The 19,091-nt window shown below is 53.8% G+C and overlaps 2 protein-coding genes across 2 annotated transcripts; one reads left to right on the forward strand and one right to left on the reverse strand.

Annotated features, from left to right (window-relative positions):
• Window positions 1–329: 329 nt before the first annotated feature.
• Window positions 330–6,314, reverse strand: LOC140913795 (transcobalamin-1-like). The gene is made up of 9 exons (XM_073350592.1): window positions 6,228–6,314; window positions 5,210–5,392; window positions 4,285–4,434; window positions 3,889–4,041; window positions 3,525–3,703; window positions 2,955–3,141; window positions 1,397–1,586; window positions 821–939; window positions 330–612 (listed from the first exon to the last, which is right to left on the reverse strand). The coding sequence occupies exons 1-9, from the start codon at window positions 6,304–6,306 to the stop codon at window positions 551–553; spliced, it is 1,302 nt and encodes a 433-aa protein (XP_073206693.1). The 5' UTR covers window positions 6,307–6,314; the 3' UTR covers window positions 330–550.
• A 1,465-nt stretch (window positions 6,315–7,779) lies between these two features.
• Window positions 7,780–16,147, forward strand: LOC140913796 (zona pellucida sperm-binding protein 3-like). Its single transcript, XM_073350593.1, has 9 exons — window positions 7,780–7,849; window positions 10,104–10,282; window positions 11,479–11,591; window positions 12,465–12,568; window positions 13,093–13,264; window positions 14,148–14,259; window positions 14,566–14,752; window positions 15,170–15,412; window positions 15,891–16,147. Exons 1-9 carry the CDS (start codon window positions 7,780–7,782, stop codon window positions 16,145–16,147), a joined length of 1,437 nt encoding a protein of 478 aa, XP_073206694.1.
• The last annotated feature ends 2,944 nt before the right edge of the window (window positions 16,148–19,091 follow it).

Genomic DNA, 19,091 nt, shown 5'->3' on the forward strand with positions numbered 1-19,091 from the left:
AGCCTTAATGACCTGCCACTAACGATGCTACACCTAGTGCCACAGCAAGGGAGAGTCCAGGCCTGGGGACTGACTACTCAGTGCCCCATTGGCCAGGGCCCCAGAGGTGATGGTGACTCCATGGTAAGCCCAGCACCCCATTGGCCAGTGCAGTGGATGGGCTCCAGGGTGAGCCCTTATGTATGGTGAGGGAAATGGCAGCCCTGCGGCTGTGCTGTGTTTCCAGATGGAGGGTGCCCATCAGAGGCCCCATTAGCCACATTCCCAGTTTCTCAGCCCCTCTCCTTGCCTGGAATAACCCTCGCGGTATGGCGAGCTCTTGCAGAGCATTTATTTCAGGACTGAGGGCCAGACACAGGCAGAGTTTGGGAAACAGTCACACAGACATGAATATAAGACACAGTTGTCCCCAGGGGCCCATCCTACCCCCTGCTCTGGGGGGAATGGGTGGGGGATGCTGAACCCTGAAATCTCTGGACAGTAGAAAGGCCAGGACAAGTTTCACCTTCTGGAACACCCCTTGTCCCCAGGCTGGCCAGTGCCCTGGAGCTCAGTAAGTGGAGAATCTGACCTCCAGCCTCTCGCCATTATAGACGACGTAGTCCCCAGCACCTGGAACATGAGGAGAGGAAAGGGAGGGTAAGGGATAAACGGGGTCAGTGGCCCCTCAGCCCCAGCCACCCACCTGCATGCCAGTCCCTCCTTGGGATCCTGTCTTCTCCTGGTTCTCATCCCCGCTTTCTCTTGTGCCTCTCACTGCCCTGTTCCTCCCCCTCTCCCCTCACACTGCTCCCCACCCCTGCTCTTCCCACTGTCCCACCTTGGCTCAGTGGGATGCCGTTGCTCAGGAGCTGCCAGTAGGTGCGCTGGTTGTTATCAGCCTGCAGCCCCCGCACAGAAATGATGTACGGGCCCCAGGAGCTCTGCGTGTACTTGAAGCTACAGAGAGACAGAGAGTTGTGCAGGAGGACTGGTTACCATTGCCTCACAGCCTCCCCACCCCCCGCTTCACAGGGACATGCAACTGAGGACACAGTGGGACTGAACCCCACGCCATTCAGTGGGGAAAGGGATTGAGAAGCAGCTGAGCTGGCCCCTGCCTGAGCTCCGATCTCCCCATCCCAGTAAGATGTTGTCCAGCTGAGTGATGTGGCGGAGCCAGCCTTGATCCCCCTTCCCAGCCCCTGAGGGTTTAACCTGCCCTCAGCACACTGCTAGCTGTGAGAGCCATGCAGGGCGGGGTAGCAGGGGCATGTCGACCCCCCCATGATCCTAGGGACCCCTCTGTTTTTAAAATCTCTGTTGCCCTAGGAGCCCCATGCTACCATCTAGCCTGCTCTGTGCCGCTGCCGCTGACAGCAGTGGTGGGTGCCACATTGCCAGGCTGAACAAGTACCTGAATTTGCTGGGGTCTTTATCCTGGGCAACCTCCATCACCTTGAAAAGGACGGAGCCCTGGGGCACGGTGACACTGATAGAGTCGTTGAACGTGTTGTTCAAACCATCGGCAACAGTGTAGGTGACTCTGATGCTAGGTGGGCGGCTAGTGGGTGGGGCGGGCCTGGTGGTGGACAGGGGGAGGTTATCTGTGTGGGGAGAAAGAGGAGAGAGGGTGAAGAACTGCCACGTATACCTTGGAGAGAGCGACTTTCTCTCTGCAGGGACTCCAGTCCCACTGGAGTCAAGGGGAGAGAAAGAGGCAGAAGCAAAGACAGAGAGGTTCTAGGCAATGGCCCTCTGGGCAGGAGATTAGCTGGGACTGAACCCAGGGCCTCTGGATCTATGATGATGATGCTCTAGTGATTGAGCTAAGGAGAAGGAACGGTAGATTGAGACTCATAAATCTCTAGGCCATCTAGTCACTAGATGGAGACAGAGCCGCACGGGCTACACATAGAACGGAGCAGGAATTTTTCAATGAACCCTTTTTTTCCCAGAAAAATGCCAATTCAGTGTCCGAACTGTTCATGAAGCAGTGTTGGGTTGGTAGAAACTCCCGCCTCAAAAAATGTGTGGTCAAAAGATTGCTGAACTGGAACGTTTTGGTTTTTCAACCTGAAACAACTTTTCGCTGAGAAATTTTAGTAAAATTTAGTAAAAATTTAGTAAAAAAGAGAGAAAAAAAGCGAGGAAGTTTGTAGTAGAAACACTTTGACGTTATCAAAAGGAAACATTTTGATTTATACAAATCAAAACAATCAAATTTTTTGTCTGTTTACTGGATTTTCAGTTTGTGAACATTTTTGAGATTTTTTTGCCTTTTCAGCCTCATTCAGGATGGAAACAAATTTTTGAAATGTCAAAACCCATTTCCCCCCCAACCCTTGCTACATGTGCTTCTGTCAGCCTCGGGTACTTTAGTTGGCCCCATCACCATCCTTAACAACCCCCCGATGAGGCAGGACAGTGCTATGAACCACATTGTACAGATGGAAAACTGAGGCACAGAGACACAGGGTACAGCTACACAGCCAAAAAATCCAAAAAAACCCATGGCAGCAAGTCTCAGAGCATGAGTCCACTGATTTGGGCTTGAGCTCTGGGGCTAAAAATAGCAGTGCAGACATGAAGGCTCTGAGACCCAATCCCTCGCCATATTTCAGAACCCAGGCTCCAGCCCTAGCCCAAACATCTACATACTATTTCTAGCCTCACAGTGTGAGCCCCACGTCAGTTCACCCAAGCTCTGAACCTTGCTGCCAGGGGTTGTTTTTTTCCCCCTTGTGTAGACTTGTCCAAGGAGTCATTGGCTGAGCAGGGAGCTGAACATGGGTTTTCTAAATGCCAGGTAAGAGCCCAACCACTAGGGCACCCTTCCTCTGCACGGTTGAATTAATGGGCTCTGTCTGCCTGGGTGCTACCAGTTCTTATGTCCTGTGCTGGACTTAGCCATCTGGACTTAGCATCTGGACTTAGCCACCCTAGGGATGCTGCCTTTGGTCTACTCTCCTTACCTGGATCCATGGAGCAGTTGAGCTTACTCACGTCCAGGTAGGTCCTGTTCTCCAGGGAAGGGAGGATCTGGGAAGCAGCCATGGGGTTTTTGAACGTGCCCTGGGGAATCTTGTCCAGGACAGTGTGCAGAGTGTGGAGGCAACTCCAGTCCCCGGGTTTGAGATAGCTGGATGAGACGGATAAGGCCTGTGGAAGACAGAGAGGAAGGCAGGGTTACTCCCTGGGGCCTGGTTGCCCACGCCCAACATGACTGTTATAGAGAACAAGACTGTGAGCAAAGGCAGCTGGGAAGGGGCTACAAGAACACGTCTGGATGGCCCACCAGGGAGAGAGCAGACGGGTGAGTAGGATGTACACAGAAGGGAGGATATTTAAGGCCTTCTATCTCCATTTATAACAATATGGTGTTAACTCCGGAACCTACCAATGACACAGTAATTGCTGACATTAACTATTCCACAGGTGAATTATCCAGCTGCTCTGGGTTGTGGGGAGGGCCTTTGGGCTGTGGGTGAAGCTAGAATTCAGTCCCACCCCCTTTGATTCCCACTGGGACTCTGGTCCCTCACCTGCATGGCCAACCCTGTGCTGTAGATGTTCCCGATCACTCCATCGCTTCTCTTCTCATTCAGGATTTTTTTCACTAGCCACTGCACGTTCTGTCTGATCTTCTTATCCACCTTCAGAGGGAGGGGCTGCCCCCTGGTCTGCAGGCAGATCTGAGCCAGGACTGCCACCGCTGCAGTGTCTGTGGGGACCGGAAAAGCGGCTCAGATGGGACTGTCACGCCAGAGAGGGGTGAGGGAGAGGGTCATCCGAACACCGACCCCCATGGGGACAGTCACAGGGATCCCAGCTCATGTCACTCATGCCACCTCCCCATAGGGGAAGCCATGGCCCCCCAGGTATAGGAGGCTGGGTGCCTTTACCTACCCACAGAGAACTGGCCGCTGAGGTAATACTTCTTGTGATCCGGGCTGAGGAGGGCACTGGCTCTGGCTGGTGAGACGCGGCCGTTCAGCTGGCATAGGGCCAGCACATCCAAGCTGAGCTGGTAGAAGTTGGTCAAGGGGTTGCCATGGCTCACTGTGGGGGAGAGACCTGTTGTTAGCCACAGACATACTCACAGACTGGGGCCAGGACAGAGGGGGCAAAACAGGGGGAGGGTGTGGGATGGGGGGAAAGGGCCTGAGAGAGGGAGACACAGAGAGATAGGGGCAGAGAGAAGGGAAAGGGGTTGAGGGGATGGGAGAGCTTGACGGTGTGGGGGCAGAGGGGTTGAGCCAGGCAGGATCTTCCCCCTGGCCCTGCAAGCCTCAGGCTCCTCACCTATGTTCTGCAATTCCACCTGGAACTTCTGCTCCAGGAGACGTACCAGGTTGATGGTGGAGCCGTTTGCAGAGACCCGCCGGGGTTTGGAGCAGGAGGCCTGTTGAGCCAGGATATGGAGGGCCACCTGGCCCGAGGAGAAGGACGCAACTGAAAAACAGTATGCCGGGGGTGGGGGTCAGTGGGGCTGGCCATGCAAACTTGCCCTATGCTCCCTGCCCCAGCCTCTATTTCTGCCTCTGTTTCCATGCCCCAGGCTCATCCTCTGCCTCTCTGCCCCAGCCCCAGCCTCCCTGCACCTCATTCCCCTTGGGTGTGTCTCTTTCTCCCCCCACCCCATCAGTCTGTCTGTCTGTTCCTATCTGTCTCCCTTTATTTTCCTGCCTTTCTCTTCTCCCTTTGGTTTCATGCTGTTCGGAAGGGAGCAGCAGTTTCAGCACCAGCCTTGTTGTACCCAATGGGGTGCTATGGGATGCAAAGGGGGTGGGGAGATGGCTGTGTTTTGGGGGGTGCTGTGGGACACAGTGGGCATGGGGACATTGCTGTGGTTTTGGGGGGTGCTATGGGATGCAAAGGGGGCAGGGAAATGGTTGTTTTGCGGAGTGCTATAGGATGCCAAGGGGATGGGCAGATGGCTGGTTTTGGGGGGTGCTGTGTGGCACAGTGGGCATGGGGAAATGGCTGTGTTTTGGGGGTTGCTATGGGGTCACCTCTATCTCACAGAGAGGTGCATATTTGGGGAATAGCTTTGTTGTGGAGTCACCATTATCCTTTTAGGGGTCTGACTTTATATGTGAGGTTGTTGGGGACCCCACTTCCCAATGCAGGGTGGCTGGGTTGGGAAGGGTGGTTCTATTCGGGGGCAGTGTCAGGTCCCACACGCCCGGTGGGTGTCTATGTGTGGGGAGGGGGACGGAGCGCTTACCAGCTCGCTGTACTGCATCCTGGCTCAGTTTGTTCAGCATGTCCTGCTCGATGCGCCTGTTGTGGTCCTGGGCCAGCCGCAGGGCAAGCAGGATGCTGGGGTTCGGGGGGGCACTAGTATTCACTGAATAGATCATCTTCTTCTGCAGATCCCTCACCAGGGGGCTCTCATCCTTGTTCACAGCTGGTGGAGGAGCCAGGATCACACATGGGTAGTCACAGCTGGGGGTCTTCACCCCCACCCCCAGCCCTCAGAACCAGCTGAGGGGGGGATGCGGGGCCCCAGGCATCAGCCAGGAGGAAGTTAACACACCCCAGCCCTAGCCCCCCATTACACCCCATTTCTAAACCCACCTTCACCAGCCCCCCCAAAAGCCTCCCTGCCCACCCCCCAGTCTCTCCCTGGCATTGTAGCTGTGCAGAGATGCTCTGCACAGGCAGTTTGCACATGGTGAAGCAAGGACCCAGTCCCTGCAGTCCCCCAGGTAGGTGGGGTGTGACTTCGGCACCTGAGCCAGCCAGCTTCTCCAGTGCCCAGTGCTGGCACAGTCCCATGCTGCAGGTCACCTGTGTCCTGGCCCAGAGACAACTGCATCCTTGATCCCTGCCTGCCCTTCTCTATCCCTCACTGGCCATGTGTGAAATTTTCCAGGCCAGGTGTAAGAGGCAGGAACGATGGGAGGAGAGCAGCTGTCCCTGGATGGCAGGGACAATGAGGCTATTATTGCTCAGCCTCCAATGGGGCATCAGGAAGGGAAACTCCTCCTGAGTCCCCAGGCAAACTGGACAAACCAGCTTCCAGGTCTGGGTGATGTCTACACTGGTGTCGGCAGCAGAGACGACAGGAGTAGCTCGTACCACAGTGAAAAGCAGGCTGTGCCCAGGCTGCGGAGTGTAGCTACATGAGGAAGGGAAGGATCTGGTGGGGAAGGCAGTGGGGAAAGGCTCCCTTCCCCCTGCCACCCCAACAGACACAACACAGAGGGGAGGGGTACATGGCACAGGGCCATTTGACTCACCACAGCCCTGGCACAGCCCCCCTGGGGCGAGGTATAGGAGCAGGAGCCCAGCTAGCATGGTCACCGAAGTCCTCATCATCCCTCTGTTTCCAGGTCCCTGGCTGTGCTGGGACCTGGACTAGGACCTGGTATTTATCAGCTGGAAGGAGGCGGGGACACCAGGGTGCCCTGCCCTCCTCCCCTGGCTTGCCTCACCCTGCTGCTTCCCCGTAGCAGACTGGAAACATTGAGCAATGCCCAGCAGTATGGGCAGGTCTGTGCCCCAGAGACCGGCACAGACAGAGATGGCCAGGGCTGTCAGACAACTACTCCCTCCCCATGGCCTCTGGGCTGCACCAGAGACCTAGATGGAATTTTCCCAGTCACACTTCACACCCACTCCCTCCACCATCCTGTTGAACTTGGTGTCACAGGGCCCTGGGTCACATCTCACTAGAGGGGCCATAGGACTGTGAGACCACAGCTGGCTAACACCTCTGCCCAGACACATGGACACCATGGGTCACCTCAGTGAAGTAGTACTCCGCGATACCAGAGAGGGAATTTGGGCTTCTTGGTTTTATCCCTACCTGGTTTCCTAGGTCATTGTGTGTAGATGACCCTGGCCATAGGCTGGGATTGAGGGGCATCAGGAGAGCTGGGGTAGGGAGCCCTGGGCCAGGATAGCAGAGGGTTACAGGTTGGGATTGAGGAGCCTCGGCAGAGCTGTGGGGGAGGCCAGGGCTAGGGTAACAGGGGACTGTGGGTTGGAATTGAGGCTCAACACCAGAGCTGTGTGTGACAGGGGTCCCAGGGATGGGATAGCCAGGGTCTAGGGTCAGGTTTGGCGGACATCGGCAGAGCTGGGTGGGGGCTCAGGATGGCACTGAGGTGGGTGGTTCTGGGGTCCAGGAGTCAACTGATTTCAGCTGAAGCCAGGGCTGCCCAGCACCTCTGAACAGTAGGCCCCAGGAGTCTCAAATTAGGCACCCAAAACTAGTGGGTGCTTGAAAAATTAGCCTTTGACTGTTCTGTGCGTCAGTTTCCCATCAGTATAATGGGGGTGGTCATCCCTTCCTCACTGAGATGGGGGGAGGGTTAGTTCATCCATCTGTGCATAGAACTAGGAGATCCTTGCCTGGGAGGTGGGGTGTCATGGTCTTGCTGTGTATGAGGGTTTCATTCCCAAGTGCTGGAGGAAACAGGGAAACAATGGACAGAAACTTTACAAACAAACGTGCTCTTATCACAAAAGGGTTGTGAACAGACATAAAGTCTCTTACAGAAGTGGGTAGGTGGCTCATTAGGAAAGGGGCAGAGTTACCACCCCTAGGAGCTGAACCTATAACCACAAGGGCTCAGGGTTGCACACATCTACCAGATGCAGCTCTCCTGGCTTTGGCTGGCTACGCTCACCTGCCCCTGTCAAAGCTTCAGAGGATGGGACTGGAGCTGTGGCCCATGCTGGTAATGGAGGAATCACAGACACCTGAGTGCTGCTGCCCCAGGTATAAAATGAGCCACTGGGGGCTACTTCTCTTTATGTGGCTGTTTCCTGAGTAGAGAGTGGAAGATGGGAGCTCCTGTGGCATGCTGGGCTTTGCTCCTCTTAGTCACTGGTGCTTGGGCTCAAAATGCTTCAGGTAAAGTGGGGGGAATGAGGGGTGCCAGGTGCAAAGTGAGCCTCTTGCTGTGGTTTATCCTCCAGCTGAGTGGGGCCTTCCTGCTCTGGGCTCCAGCCTCCTGGAAGAGCTGCTGAGTGGGCAGAGCCGGATCCAGGTCCTGTTGATCATGTGTTTCCTTAGTCTTGTATGTTCTGGCTAGGTAAAACCTAGGGCTCTCCCATATGGCATGTATTCTGGGCACCTGCTCAGTGATTTATCTGCTGGCAGGGTGCCTACAGAGCTTCACTTCCTCCTGGCCCATGTGGGGAAACCCTGGACTCCTTGCAGTTGCCAGGCATGGAAGTTGCTCCATTTTACAGTCTGTGGCTGTAAATCTCCTAAATATGCAACTTCCCTTGGGCTTAAATAACATAATCTCGTTCTTTAGGCAGTGTAGCCATGTCAGTCCCAGGATATTACAGTGACAAGGTAAGTGAGGTAATTCCTCTTAGTGGACCAATATGACCCATAAAAGATACTACCTCACCCACCTTGCTTCTGTTGTCTTGTAAAACAGTGGCAGCTGCTGCCACTACTCACCAGAATGGTCTCTCGCCCACTGGTGGTGGATTGGGGAAGCAGTTATTGACATAGGTGCTACAGAAAGGTGATGAGATATAGCTGGGCTCTGCAGTGAGGAATCCACCATGTTCCTCTTCCCCCTCCCTTGACTTTGTCCCAGGCAAGATGGGCGTTAGCGGTTCTTGGGTTCACAGACCTGCCCCCTCAAAGGATCCAACACTGCATTTTGGTGGCAGGCATCCCGGGGCTTAGTAGCAACAATGAGACAACAGTGAAGGTTCCTCTTGTGGTCGCTATCTAGGCGCCTCTGGTGGCATGAGATCTGTAACACAAGGAGATACCAGCAGGACAGTCCTGTGCCCACTTGTGAGACTTCTGAGGTGGTATTCCCTAGTGGCTAGAGCAGGTGGGAGCTCTGAGTCTGGGGCCCTGGGTTCTAGTCCTAGCTTTGCAGGGGTGATCTTGTTGAAACCAAAGCTTTCCATAGTGGCTGCTGGATTTCTGGGTACCTCATTTTTGGGGTGTCTGGCTTCAGGTACCCACAGAGTCACATCTGACTCGGTTTCCTGCTCCCGTGCCCTGATGCTTGGCAGCAAGCTGCATTGGTGCTCCTGGATGCCTTTTGGGTCCTTCAAGGGTTAATGTTCTCACTCTCACCTGGCTTTATCAGCAGCTGGGAGTAACCTGCTGGCTGATGCAGAGTTTCCTTGTTCCTCCTCCACAGTCAGGTAGATGACTAAAGGCAGCTACCTGGTATTTCAGCTCTGGGGTTGGTAGAACCTGGCACTGCTGTGGCTCCAGTTTCCACTTCTCTGAAATGGAGAGGATTCCTGGTGGCCTGTGTCTGAGTAGGGAAGATGTGGGAGGCTAGGGGCTGTTGGAGACCTACTCTGGGCAGACTAGGGCCAGGACTCTACTCAGGTTTTTTTGGTCAGTCAGGGGTGTGTGAGAGAACATGGTAAGCTGCCAAAAATTGCCATGTACACACAGCTTTGACAACAGAAGGGAGCCTTTCTGGGCTTAACAAATGTTGTTCCAGGAGGTGGTATTACTCTGCTGACGGAAAACATCTGCTGTTGGCATAAGCTCAGCCTGCACTTAGAGGGCTTTGCCATATAGCTCTGACAGAGAAGTATTGTGTGGACAAGGTCTGATTCTCCACAGACCCTGCATATGGCCAGTGGGCTAGTGCAACTCATAGCCATCTAGCTCCAGGGACTCACCTGCCATAGGTCTAATGACTGTCTCACTCAGTGTAATGTGGAAGAAGGGACCCGTCGCCCTCAGTGATGGAGGTTGGTGGATCCTCTAACCACATCACTGGATGCTCACCCTTTCTTCTGCTGACACTGGGCTTGTCCATCTGGCCACAGTGCCCCTGGCTGCTTTTCCCAGGGGTGGTATCAGTACACGCCCCTGGTCAGCAGGAACCTGGGGATGAACTGTTGAGGTGGTGGGGAGATCCCCTCTCCTGCTAGCACAGATCTGGTAGCTGGACCCTGGGAGGTACCAGGGCTAGAGGATGGCCTCTCAGGCACAGGGCAGGTGTTTGGAATGGAGTGGAAAGAGCATGTTGGGGTTGCAGAAACTGGAATTATGGCCCTGAGTCCTAGGAGTGGTGTAAATCCCAGGATAGGATCTTGGGGGGGCTCTTGTGTCTGGAGGATGCTGTGGCTGTGAGTCTGTTAACCCCTGTGTGCCCCATCTGCAGTGTCGGTGGTGTGTGGCAGCTCGCGGCTTCAGATCACGGTGCTGGTGGATCTCTTTGGGAATGGCGTGACTGTCTCTGCCAGGGAGCTGACACTGGGGGCTGGCTGTGCCGTGACTGCTGTTGGGCCAGATAGATTCCAGCTAGAACACCTGCTATCGGCATGTGGGGCCACCATGGAGGTGAGAGCAGAGACCAGTAGGGGCTGGGTATGTGGGTGGGTGTCAATCTCTCTCCTGCTGAGTGCAGCCTAGTTTCAATCCTCAGCATGCCCCCCCCCCCCCCCCCATATTTCCTGAGTAATGGAAATCAGGCCTCACATTCATTCACTCCAGTGCTGGACATGGAGCAGACTCACTGCAATGAGGCTCTTCTTGAATCTGGATATACCCTGTCCCATGCAGGAGAAGACGAATAGGGGATCTGGCTCAGAGGAAGCCCTTGGGTGGAGGGGAGCCAAGGGGAGAGGGCCTTCTAGCCATCAGATACTAACCCACAGCATTTCACTTCATGGTTGCAGCTGAACTAGGGGGAATTGTACAGTGTCTTAAGTGCACAGCAGGGGCCATGGAGGGCCTAACATTGCCAATGAACGGGCACAATGCAAGGGCTGAAGCAGATCTGTGAACGCTGGCTTGTGGAATTGCTTGGCTAACTCCTGCCTTCCTCTTCCCACAGGTTCCTGCATTTGCAGGAGCTGTGGGAACACAGACTGATCTAAAATGGGAAGTTACAGGCATTAGAACTATTGAGCTGGAAGCAGTACCCAGGGTTCCCCAAGTACTCAGTGTGCCCCTATAGGAAGGGACTCTCCATTTCCCTGTCTGGAAAATGACAGACTAGCCATGGTGGGGAGGGGTCCTGAGCCTTAATTAGTGTTCACATGTGATGAGATGCTCAGGTGGAGGTTACCATTGTAACCCCCTCTTCAGGGCACTGCATGCCCCCTCTAGTGGCTGATCCATGGAGGCTTGACTCTGCTCCAGCTCCTGGCTAGCAGATGGATTCCTCTGGATCTTGTGGTAGCAGCTTCTGCTCCTAGGAGTCCAGGCACTAGGTCCAAGCCCTGATGTTGGCCCAGGAGGGGGCTGACTGATATAGCAGTGATTCTCATCTCCCTCTAACTAGAGTCTCTTTACTACCTTCCCCCTTGAATGGCAGCTGCTGGAGGGTTGTGAGGGTCAAACCTGGTGCCCTACTGGCTGGTGCTCTGGGGTATCTCTTCAATGGTGTATGCACCTCCCCTTTCTGGCTGGTCACAGTAGCTATCCTCCTGGCCTGTGGCTGGACAGGATGCCCTGCTGCTGGATGGATGGAGCAGGGTGCAGCTGAGTAGCCTTGGGGGATACTGACTCTTGGCTGTATTTGCTCCACATAGCTCCTCCCTGACACCATCCACTACAGAAACTTCCTTTACTACAGACCTTCTGCCATGGGGGGTGTGATCCGAGCCAGCGCCTTCTCCCTCCCCATAGACTGCTTCTACCCCAGGTGAGTGAGCATCCTCCATGCAATGTTGGGGGGCTGAGAACGGGTCCCAACTTGCTTCAAGGAGCAAAGTCTCTCCCCATTACCTGGACTTATTCATCCTCAGCATTGCAGGGCTGTCCCACTGAGCTTTGCTAATGGCCAGGGAGTCAGGAGTCCTGGATTGCCCTGCTGAGGCTGGGATGTGATTGCAGGGTCTGTCACACCAAGGCTGGGTATTCAGTCAACTAGAGCTGCCCAGGTCTTTAATACTCATGACTCAGCTGCAGAGAAGCACAACTGAGCAGAGCCTTGGTGGGGCCTGATGGTCCACAAGACCTACCTGTCACCCACACGATGCTGATCTACTAGTGCCATGCACACACGGTGAGACAAGGCAATAGAGACTGAAGTGATAATGTACTAGGGCTCATGAATGTCTCAGCCAGCTTCTTCACCACAGCTCTGCTCTGGCTACACCATAGTCTTGGGCTGAGCCAGGGGATGGAGGGGTGGCTCTAGATCAGGGGTTCTCAAACTGGGGCACAGGACCCCTCCAGGTGAGCTGTCAGCCTCCACCCCAAACCTCCCTTTGCCTCCAGCATTTATAATGGTGGTAAATGTTTTTAATTACAAGTATGGAGCCCCCCATATGTGAAAGGGGTTCCCAGTACAAGTTTGAGAACCACTGATCTAGATGCTATGATGTGTAACTGGAGTGTCCTGCTGGGATTAACCTCTGAGCTATTGGGGGGGGGGGGGGGCAGGGTGATAGGAAAGCAGGAGGGGCTACACAATGGCTGCCAGGATATCTCCAAAGGAGAATGCCATGTGCCACCACACAATGGGAGATCCTGGGTATGAAGAAGGGGTAGTGACTGTCTCTTCTCTGTTCAGGACTGGGAATGTCTCTTCCTTGGGCCTCCAACCCACCTGGATCCCCTTCAGCTCCACTCTAATGCACAGACGGCGTCTGGACTTTGCCCTGGATGTATATGACAGTGAGTGGTGGTGTATTCAAGGGGACCTTGGGAGTCTCCTGGGGATCCCACCCAGTCTATGGCTAAATGACAGGGAGCCCACTAGCCAGGCTTGTCTCCAGGGGATGAGTTAGGAAGGCACTTCATTGCTCATGCAGATACTACCTAAGCTGTTCACATAAAGGGGGAAGTGTGGGCATCCCAAGTTAGTCAGTGCACCTCAGTTCTGTGTTCTCCCCCAGCCCTGACAACATCCTTCCCCTCATCCCTGAGCTCCCCTTACTTTGACCCATAGCCCCCTGCCATTCCAGCTGTTAGTACCCCTCAGTCCCACCCTGCTGCCCCTATTATTCTAGCCTTGGGTTTTCCTTCCCACAGATCTGTTGATGCCACCCCAATCCTCCTGCTTTCTTGTTGATCTCTCCTGCCTTATACCCCTTTCTCTGGCAGACTCCTTGCTAGTCTGTACTGGGGGATGGGCAGTGCTGGCTAGGCAGGAACAAGGAGGGTTCAGGTGAGTGTCATCCCCCATCTTTTGTCCTCAGGTACCTGGTCGTCCCCCCTGTCTGACCCCACTTACTACCTTGGTGACCTGATAAACATCCAGGCATCAGTGAGAACTGGCAGCCATGCACCTCTGAGGATCTACGTGGATGAATGTGTGGCCCGGCCAAGTGCAGAGTCTTCCATGAAATATGAGGTCATCACAGACCACGGGTGAGCGTCTGGGGCAGAAGACTCTGAACGGGCTCCAGTGTCTACTATCAAAGCACCATTTTATCTAGCAGGACTAGGCAGTTCTGGCCCATGGAGGGAAGTGGACAGTGGGCTTTTAAGTTATTGGTAGGGCCCTACCAAATTCAGAGTTCATTTTGGTCAATTTCACAGTAGTAGGATTTAAAAAAATTCTACAAATTTCATTATTTCAGCATTGAAATCTGAAATGTCCCAGTGTTGTAACTGTAGGGATCCTGACCCAAAAAGGAGTTTGGGGGGCAGGCGGTCACAAAGTTATTGTAGGCAGGGTTGCAGCACTGCTACCCTTACTTTAGCACGGCTGCTGGCAGGGTGCTGCCTTCAGAGCTGGATGCCTGGCCAACAGCCGCTGCTCTCGGGCCGCCCAGCTCTGAAGGCAGCACAGAAGTAAGGGTGGCAATACCATGAGCCCCCTAAAATAACCTTGACCCCCCCCCACAACTCCCTTTTGGGTAAGGATCCCCAATTTGAGAAACACTGGTCTCCCCTGTGATTACTGTATAGTATAGGGTAAAATGTGGCACATGTGACCAGATTTCAGGACAGGGGGGAGAGGCAGGCCAAATTTCAGTCCATGACTTGTTTTTCATGGCCATGAATTTAGTAGGGCCTTAGTTATTAGTAATGGTTTGAACTGCTCCTGTACAACCTGTATCTCCAGGCTGCCAGCTGCTCCACCATTGTCCCAAATCCCCACAATTCCTTGTCTCCCCACCCCTTGGATCTGGGTCAGGTGCCCCCCCAGCTGTTTCTCAGGTCCCATGTGGACCGCCTGGGAGCCAGGATGATGGCTGGCTCCATGGCACTGAGGAGGCTGGGTGAGTAACCCCTCTCCTCCCTATAGGTGCCTTGTGGATGGGCAGCACAGCCGCTCCCACTTCCTTGCCCCACGAGGAGACCAGTTCCTCCGTTTCCAGCTGGACACATTTGTCTTCACCGGTGCTTCCAACAGCCAGGTCAGTATGGGGGGGAGGGGGCTGAGCCACCTGGAAGGGCACTGACTTCCCTGTATGGGGTGGGTGTCAGCAATGCAAGATGGCTGCTGTCTCCATGTGGGACTCTCCCACAGGACCCTGCGAGGAGATAAGATGAGCTCTCCCGTCCTCTCTCTTAGAGAGATGGATGGCCAGGGGTGTGGGGCAGAATGGGTGCTGTATGGGAAGAGGGTTCCCTCAGCCTGACCTCACAGTAAGTTGAGCTCTGGGCTCTCCCTGCATCCCATACAGAACCACATCTGGCTGTGACATCTTTCATGCTTTCAGATCTACCTCCTGTGCCACCTGAAGGCTGTGGCTGCCGGCCCTGCCGACCAGCACAACAAGGCCTGCTCCTATGATCCAGCCACTGCAGCCTGGCACTCCCATGACGGAGGAGACTGCTCCTGCTGTGCTTCCCCTGCTGGCTGTGGGAGCAGGAGGCGGCGCCGGCATCTGCCTCAGGAAAGGGAAGGTAACCTTGCATGCGCCCCCCCCCCCATCCTTCTGGAGGAGCTTGCCTGGCTTCTGCCATTCCTTGGTGGGCTGGGGGAGGCTGGCCTGGGCTAATGTGTCCCTGGGATCCTCCAATCTCTGTGCCCTACCCCCAGACCACTCTTCCTTGGCACCAGAGCAGGGGCTGCCCTAGGGGCATTTGGCCCCTTCTAGCATTTGGGGGAGTAGAGCTGCCCCTCTTGCCCATGAGACTAAGCTCCCATCTGGCTGATGTCAAAGCTGAGCCCGACTGCTTCTGATATGGGGGCTGGATAGATCTGGCTTGCTGCACATGTGGCTTCCACCCCACCAGACCCTGTGCTGATTGCTGGTGGGCATTGGCATGGCAGGAGGAGGGTGGTGAGGCTCCCAGACTGTGACTGCTCTTTCCCTGCAGGGCTCCTTGGAGAAGCAGACCTCCAGCTTGGCCCTATCAAGCTGGCCTCCAATTCCTCCACTACACTGGGCTCCAGACCCCTAACACTGGCTTCTACAGAGCCCACCTCCACCATGGCAGGGGCTGTTGAGCTCTCTTACACTGTGCCCATCTCTGGCACCCCTAAAGCCATCCACCCTGTCCTGTTCTCTCCCAATCGGGCCATGAACCCCATCGTGAGAGGGGACATGAAGGAGTCCTCAGGTGAGTGCTCTGATCTGCCCTCTGTCATGGGGTGGGGGGGGGGCTGACTGGAGTGAGACTGACTCCCATGACCCATCTGTCAGTGGGTGAGTTGTTGCTTGATGTAGCCACGAGCAAGGCCATGAGCAGTCTGGGCAACTTCTTATTGTCTCATCACCTAGCCAACTGACTAATGGGGCTGCTGTCATTGGCTGCAGGGCCCCAAATCCTGGAAATCTGGGATGAGGGGAGATCTGGAGTCAGGCTCTTCCAAACAGAAATGGGGGGGGGGGCAAGCCCCATGTCCCACAAGCATGGAGCAGTGCCCAGGAGGGGGTGGAAAAATTAGCCTTGCTGGGTTGATTCCTGTCTCTTCCCCCCCCCCCCCCAAGACACAAGGGTTGATGATAGCTTTAGGAGGCTCTGGGAGCCAGGCTGCTTTGACCACGTGTCCTCACAGCCTCTCTCCTGAGTACTGCTCTGTATTCCTTTCCCACAGGGCTGCGGCTCTCCTTCTCCGTCACCACCCTGGCCATAGCAGTGCTGTGCTCACTCTTTGTCTTCCTGGGAATCCTGGGTTGCTACTGCTCCACCAAGCGCTACCACAGAGGATACCGGATGGGTGCCATTGATGCTGCCTTGGGGGAGTCTGGTGCTGTTGCTATGGCACCCACAGCCTCTGGGGACTCCAATGTAGCCTCTAAGAAACCTGGTGCTGTGGTGGCTGCAGCCTGTGGGGAGTCTGGCTCTGTATGAAACTCCAGTTGCCTCTTCAAAAATAAAACAAAATAAACCAGTCAATGGAAATGTCTCATTCCTCAGTGTGGGGGTAGCTGGGGTGGGGGGCACTTCAGCACCACCTGGCTGGCTGTGAGAGCCTCTTCTGTCCCCAGTTTAACTATAGCCAGTCATACCACTACCTTCTCCTTCAGGACCAGAAGATAAGATGACCACTGAGGGTCAGATTTCCAAAAGAGCATTCCATCTTCAGTATGGAGCTATAATCTGACCTGCAGGGTGAGGGAGCTTCTTCCTTTTTAGCAATGGCTCTACCATAAAACACCCACTATGTACCTTCCTTTTGTTACAAATTACACCTGGTAGGTCACACACAGCTCAAATCTAGGCTGAGGCACAAAGTCCACAACTGCCGAGTTCCCAAAAAACACCAAGTTTATTACACTCAAGCATGGTGACCCCCTGCTAGCCAGGAGGGGACCCTGAGTACAGATTATACAAAGGTTATACTTTTTAGCAAAGCATGTTGCCCTTGTGCATCGGAAACCTTAGCCAATAAACAAACCCTTTTCTTATCTACCACCTATCCCTGCTTAGTGCATTCCTCATGCTAAACTAGTATGTTAATTACACAGCATGGTCCTAAAGCAATGCATCAGTGACTTTCATTATCAGGATGGGAGGCCTTACATCAAAGGCCAGAAAATAGGGAGTTTAGGGACTGACAAAGAAACAGGTACTGGGAGTCAAGGCAGGCTGGAGACAAGGAGGAGGATTTTCACAGGAATGCAGTATCTAAGGAACACTCCTCCTGGTGCATGATGTGCTTGCTTTTAGACAATGGTGGGCCTCAAACCAAAATGGAGTCACATGTGCTAGCTTTTCCTTAACACTTTGGGGCATGGCACTGCCAGGGCAGGGGGTAGGGGGAGCACACACACATGTCATGTCCTCTGATACAATGACATCAATGATGGGGGGGCCTTGTTGCTGAGGGAACATTCAGTTGTCTTTTCTGTGGTAAGAGAGCTAGGGAACCATGATGACTCAGGTATTCCCCCATTGTAAATGGGGTGTGGGGAGGACGCTGAGTCTTCATGCTCCGCTGTCTCCATCTGCTTTGCCTAGTCCCTGCTCTTGGGGGCAGGGGGTAGGACAAACAAATCACTCCATTCAAATATTGGAACTCAAGGGCTTTGAGCTAACTGCCTCTATGCACTAATGGATACATCAGTCCAACTGATGTGACTTGTCTGGTCCCATCTCTCCACTCACTGTTCCCCTCTCACTCATGGTGGCTGGACCCCCACCACAGCCCCACACCTGAGCTGGATCTAAATAATCCCCCAAACAACTAGAGCCTAGGTACCCAAAAGGCAGTTAACTGAGGCTGTCCTGAATGAGAACATTCTGAGTGGGTGTCTAACTGGGTAAGGTATCAATGAGGGGCTGAATGTGTGCTGATCTCCTGTGTACCCCTGCAGGGCAGATCTGGGAGAGGCAGCACAGTTGGTCCTAAGCCATGCCTCCTACCAGCCCTGGTGAGAAGGTAGGAAAGGCAGTGAAGGGCATGACTCTCTGTCCCTTCCTGCAGTGACAGTCTTAAAGATCTTTCTGCCATGCTCAGAAAGGCACTGGTGTCTTACTTAACAGTCCATCTTAGTAGCTACTGGAGTGGATTCTAGGCCTGCTCTCTGCAAATTCACTGAGACTTTTGGCCTAGATATCTGAGTGCTGGGACCTTAGAGTTAGTGCTGGTGTATCATATGGTAGAGGAGAGTACTCTCCTCAGACAGTTGAGGGTCTTGTGCTCCTATGGCTAGTAACTGGAGAGTATAAACCTATGCTCAAACTGAGCTCTCTTCTGCCATCAACTGAGGAACGGGGGGCAAAGATGTGAGGAACCAACTGTATTTGCTCAATGAGGAGTCCTTGTGGCACCTTATAGACTAACCCATTTTTGCTGATACAGACTAACACAGCTACTGCTCTGAAACCTGTATTTGCACAGACACACCTAGGTTGCCTGGGTGATCAGTAGACAGAGCAGCTTTGCCGAAGTGATCAATTTTGGCTGGTTTGGTTTAAAACTTGGGCGCAGGACTAACAAAATCTTATTCTATAACTAAAGGGTAGAGAACAATACAGTTCCTCTAACTGTAAGCTCATTTGCTAAGTCTTGGGTAGTGATGTCAAATCCAAGTGAAAGATGGAGTGGCAATAGACTTTTCCTATGTGGAGCAGATTCTTCTTAAAGCATCTTAGGTGTTGTTTGGCCATCTTCTCCAGAGTTTAAAGAGAGCTGAAAACCCTTTCAACTTATTTCAACCTTTCCAGTGATCACTAGTGCTGAAATCATTACTAAGCTGATGATGTAAGGGGCTGAACCTGAGGTGTTTTGGGAGGGTCTTCTGGTGAAAGAAAATGCAGAAGGGGCAGTAGTGGCCACCCACTCCAATCACTAAGAACTGGATTAGCTGGTGGAACCTCCGAACAGCATCACTCAACCATTTCCCCCCACCCTCAGGCAGGATGTACATCTGATTGAATGCACCCCTGGAGGCTAGGATTTTCCTGATCTTGGACACCAAACTGGGTGGGGGTGCAGCAAGGGGCAAAGGGACTGCTGTGCTAAGCTGATGTCCACTGGGCCTTCCCATTGCAAGTTGGGAACAGGCAGAGGACCAAGATTCTGTGGGGAAAGTGTTTTACTTTACTTTCGAGTCACCATTTTGGTAGTTCCCCCTAATTCCTCTCCACGGAAGCTTTCTCATACACAAACTCAGGGCTTGAACCTGGGGAAGTATTGCCTCATGGAGAAGGGTGGTGAATAGGTTTCCCACATTTCTGGTTGTCAGCTCATGCTGCTTCTGTTTTGTAATGTAAGCGGAGTCAGGATGAGCTCTACCCTGACATCTGGTGGTGAGTTGTGGTGGGTTGTGGAAAAGAACTTCAGGGGCTG

The sequence above is a fragment of the Lepidochelys kempii genome, chromosome 6, assembly GCF_965140265.1.
Source record: "Lepidochelys kempii isolate rLepKem1 chromosome 6, rLepKem1.hap2, whole genome shotgun sequence".
Taxonomy (NCBI): Eukaryota; Metazoa; Chordata; order Testudines; family Cheloniidae; genus Lepidochelys; species Lepidochelys kempii.

Excerpts from the sequence above, each read along its gene's own strand:
- LOC140913795 (XM_073350592.1), bottom strand. The coding sequence starts at position 6,306 with ATGATGAGGACTTCGGTGACCATGCTAGCTGGGCTCCTGCTCCTATAC. Across the intron at positions 940-1,396 it reads AAAGACCCCAGCAAATTCAG|CTTCAAGTACACGCAGAGCT; the intron begins GTACTTGTTCAG and ends GTCTCTCTGTAG. Across the intron at positions 613-820 it reads CGGCATCCCACTGAGCCAAG|GTGCTGGGGACTACGTCGTC; the intron begins GTGGGACAGTGG and ends CTCATGTTCCAG.
- LOC140913796 (XM_073350593.1), top strand. The coding sequence starts at position 7,780 with ATGGGAGCTCCTGTGGCATGCTGGGCTTTGCTCCTCTTAGTCACTGGT. Across the intron at positions 10,283-11,478 it reads CATGTGGGGCCACCATGGAG|CTCCTCCCTGACACCATCCA; the intron begins GTGAGAGCAGAG and ends TGCTCCACATAG. Across the intron at positions 13,265-14,147 it reads GAGGTCATCACAGACCACGG|GTGCCTTGTGGATGGGCAGC; the intron begins GTGAGCGTCTGG and ends TCCTCCCTATAG.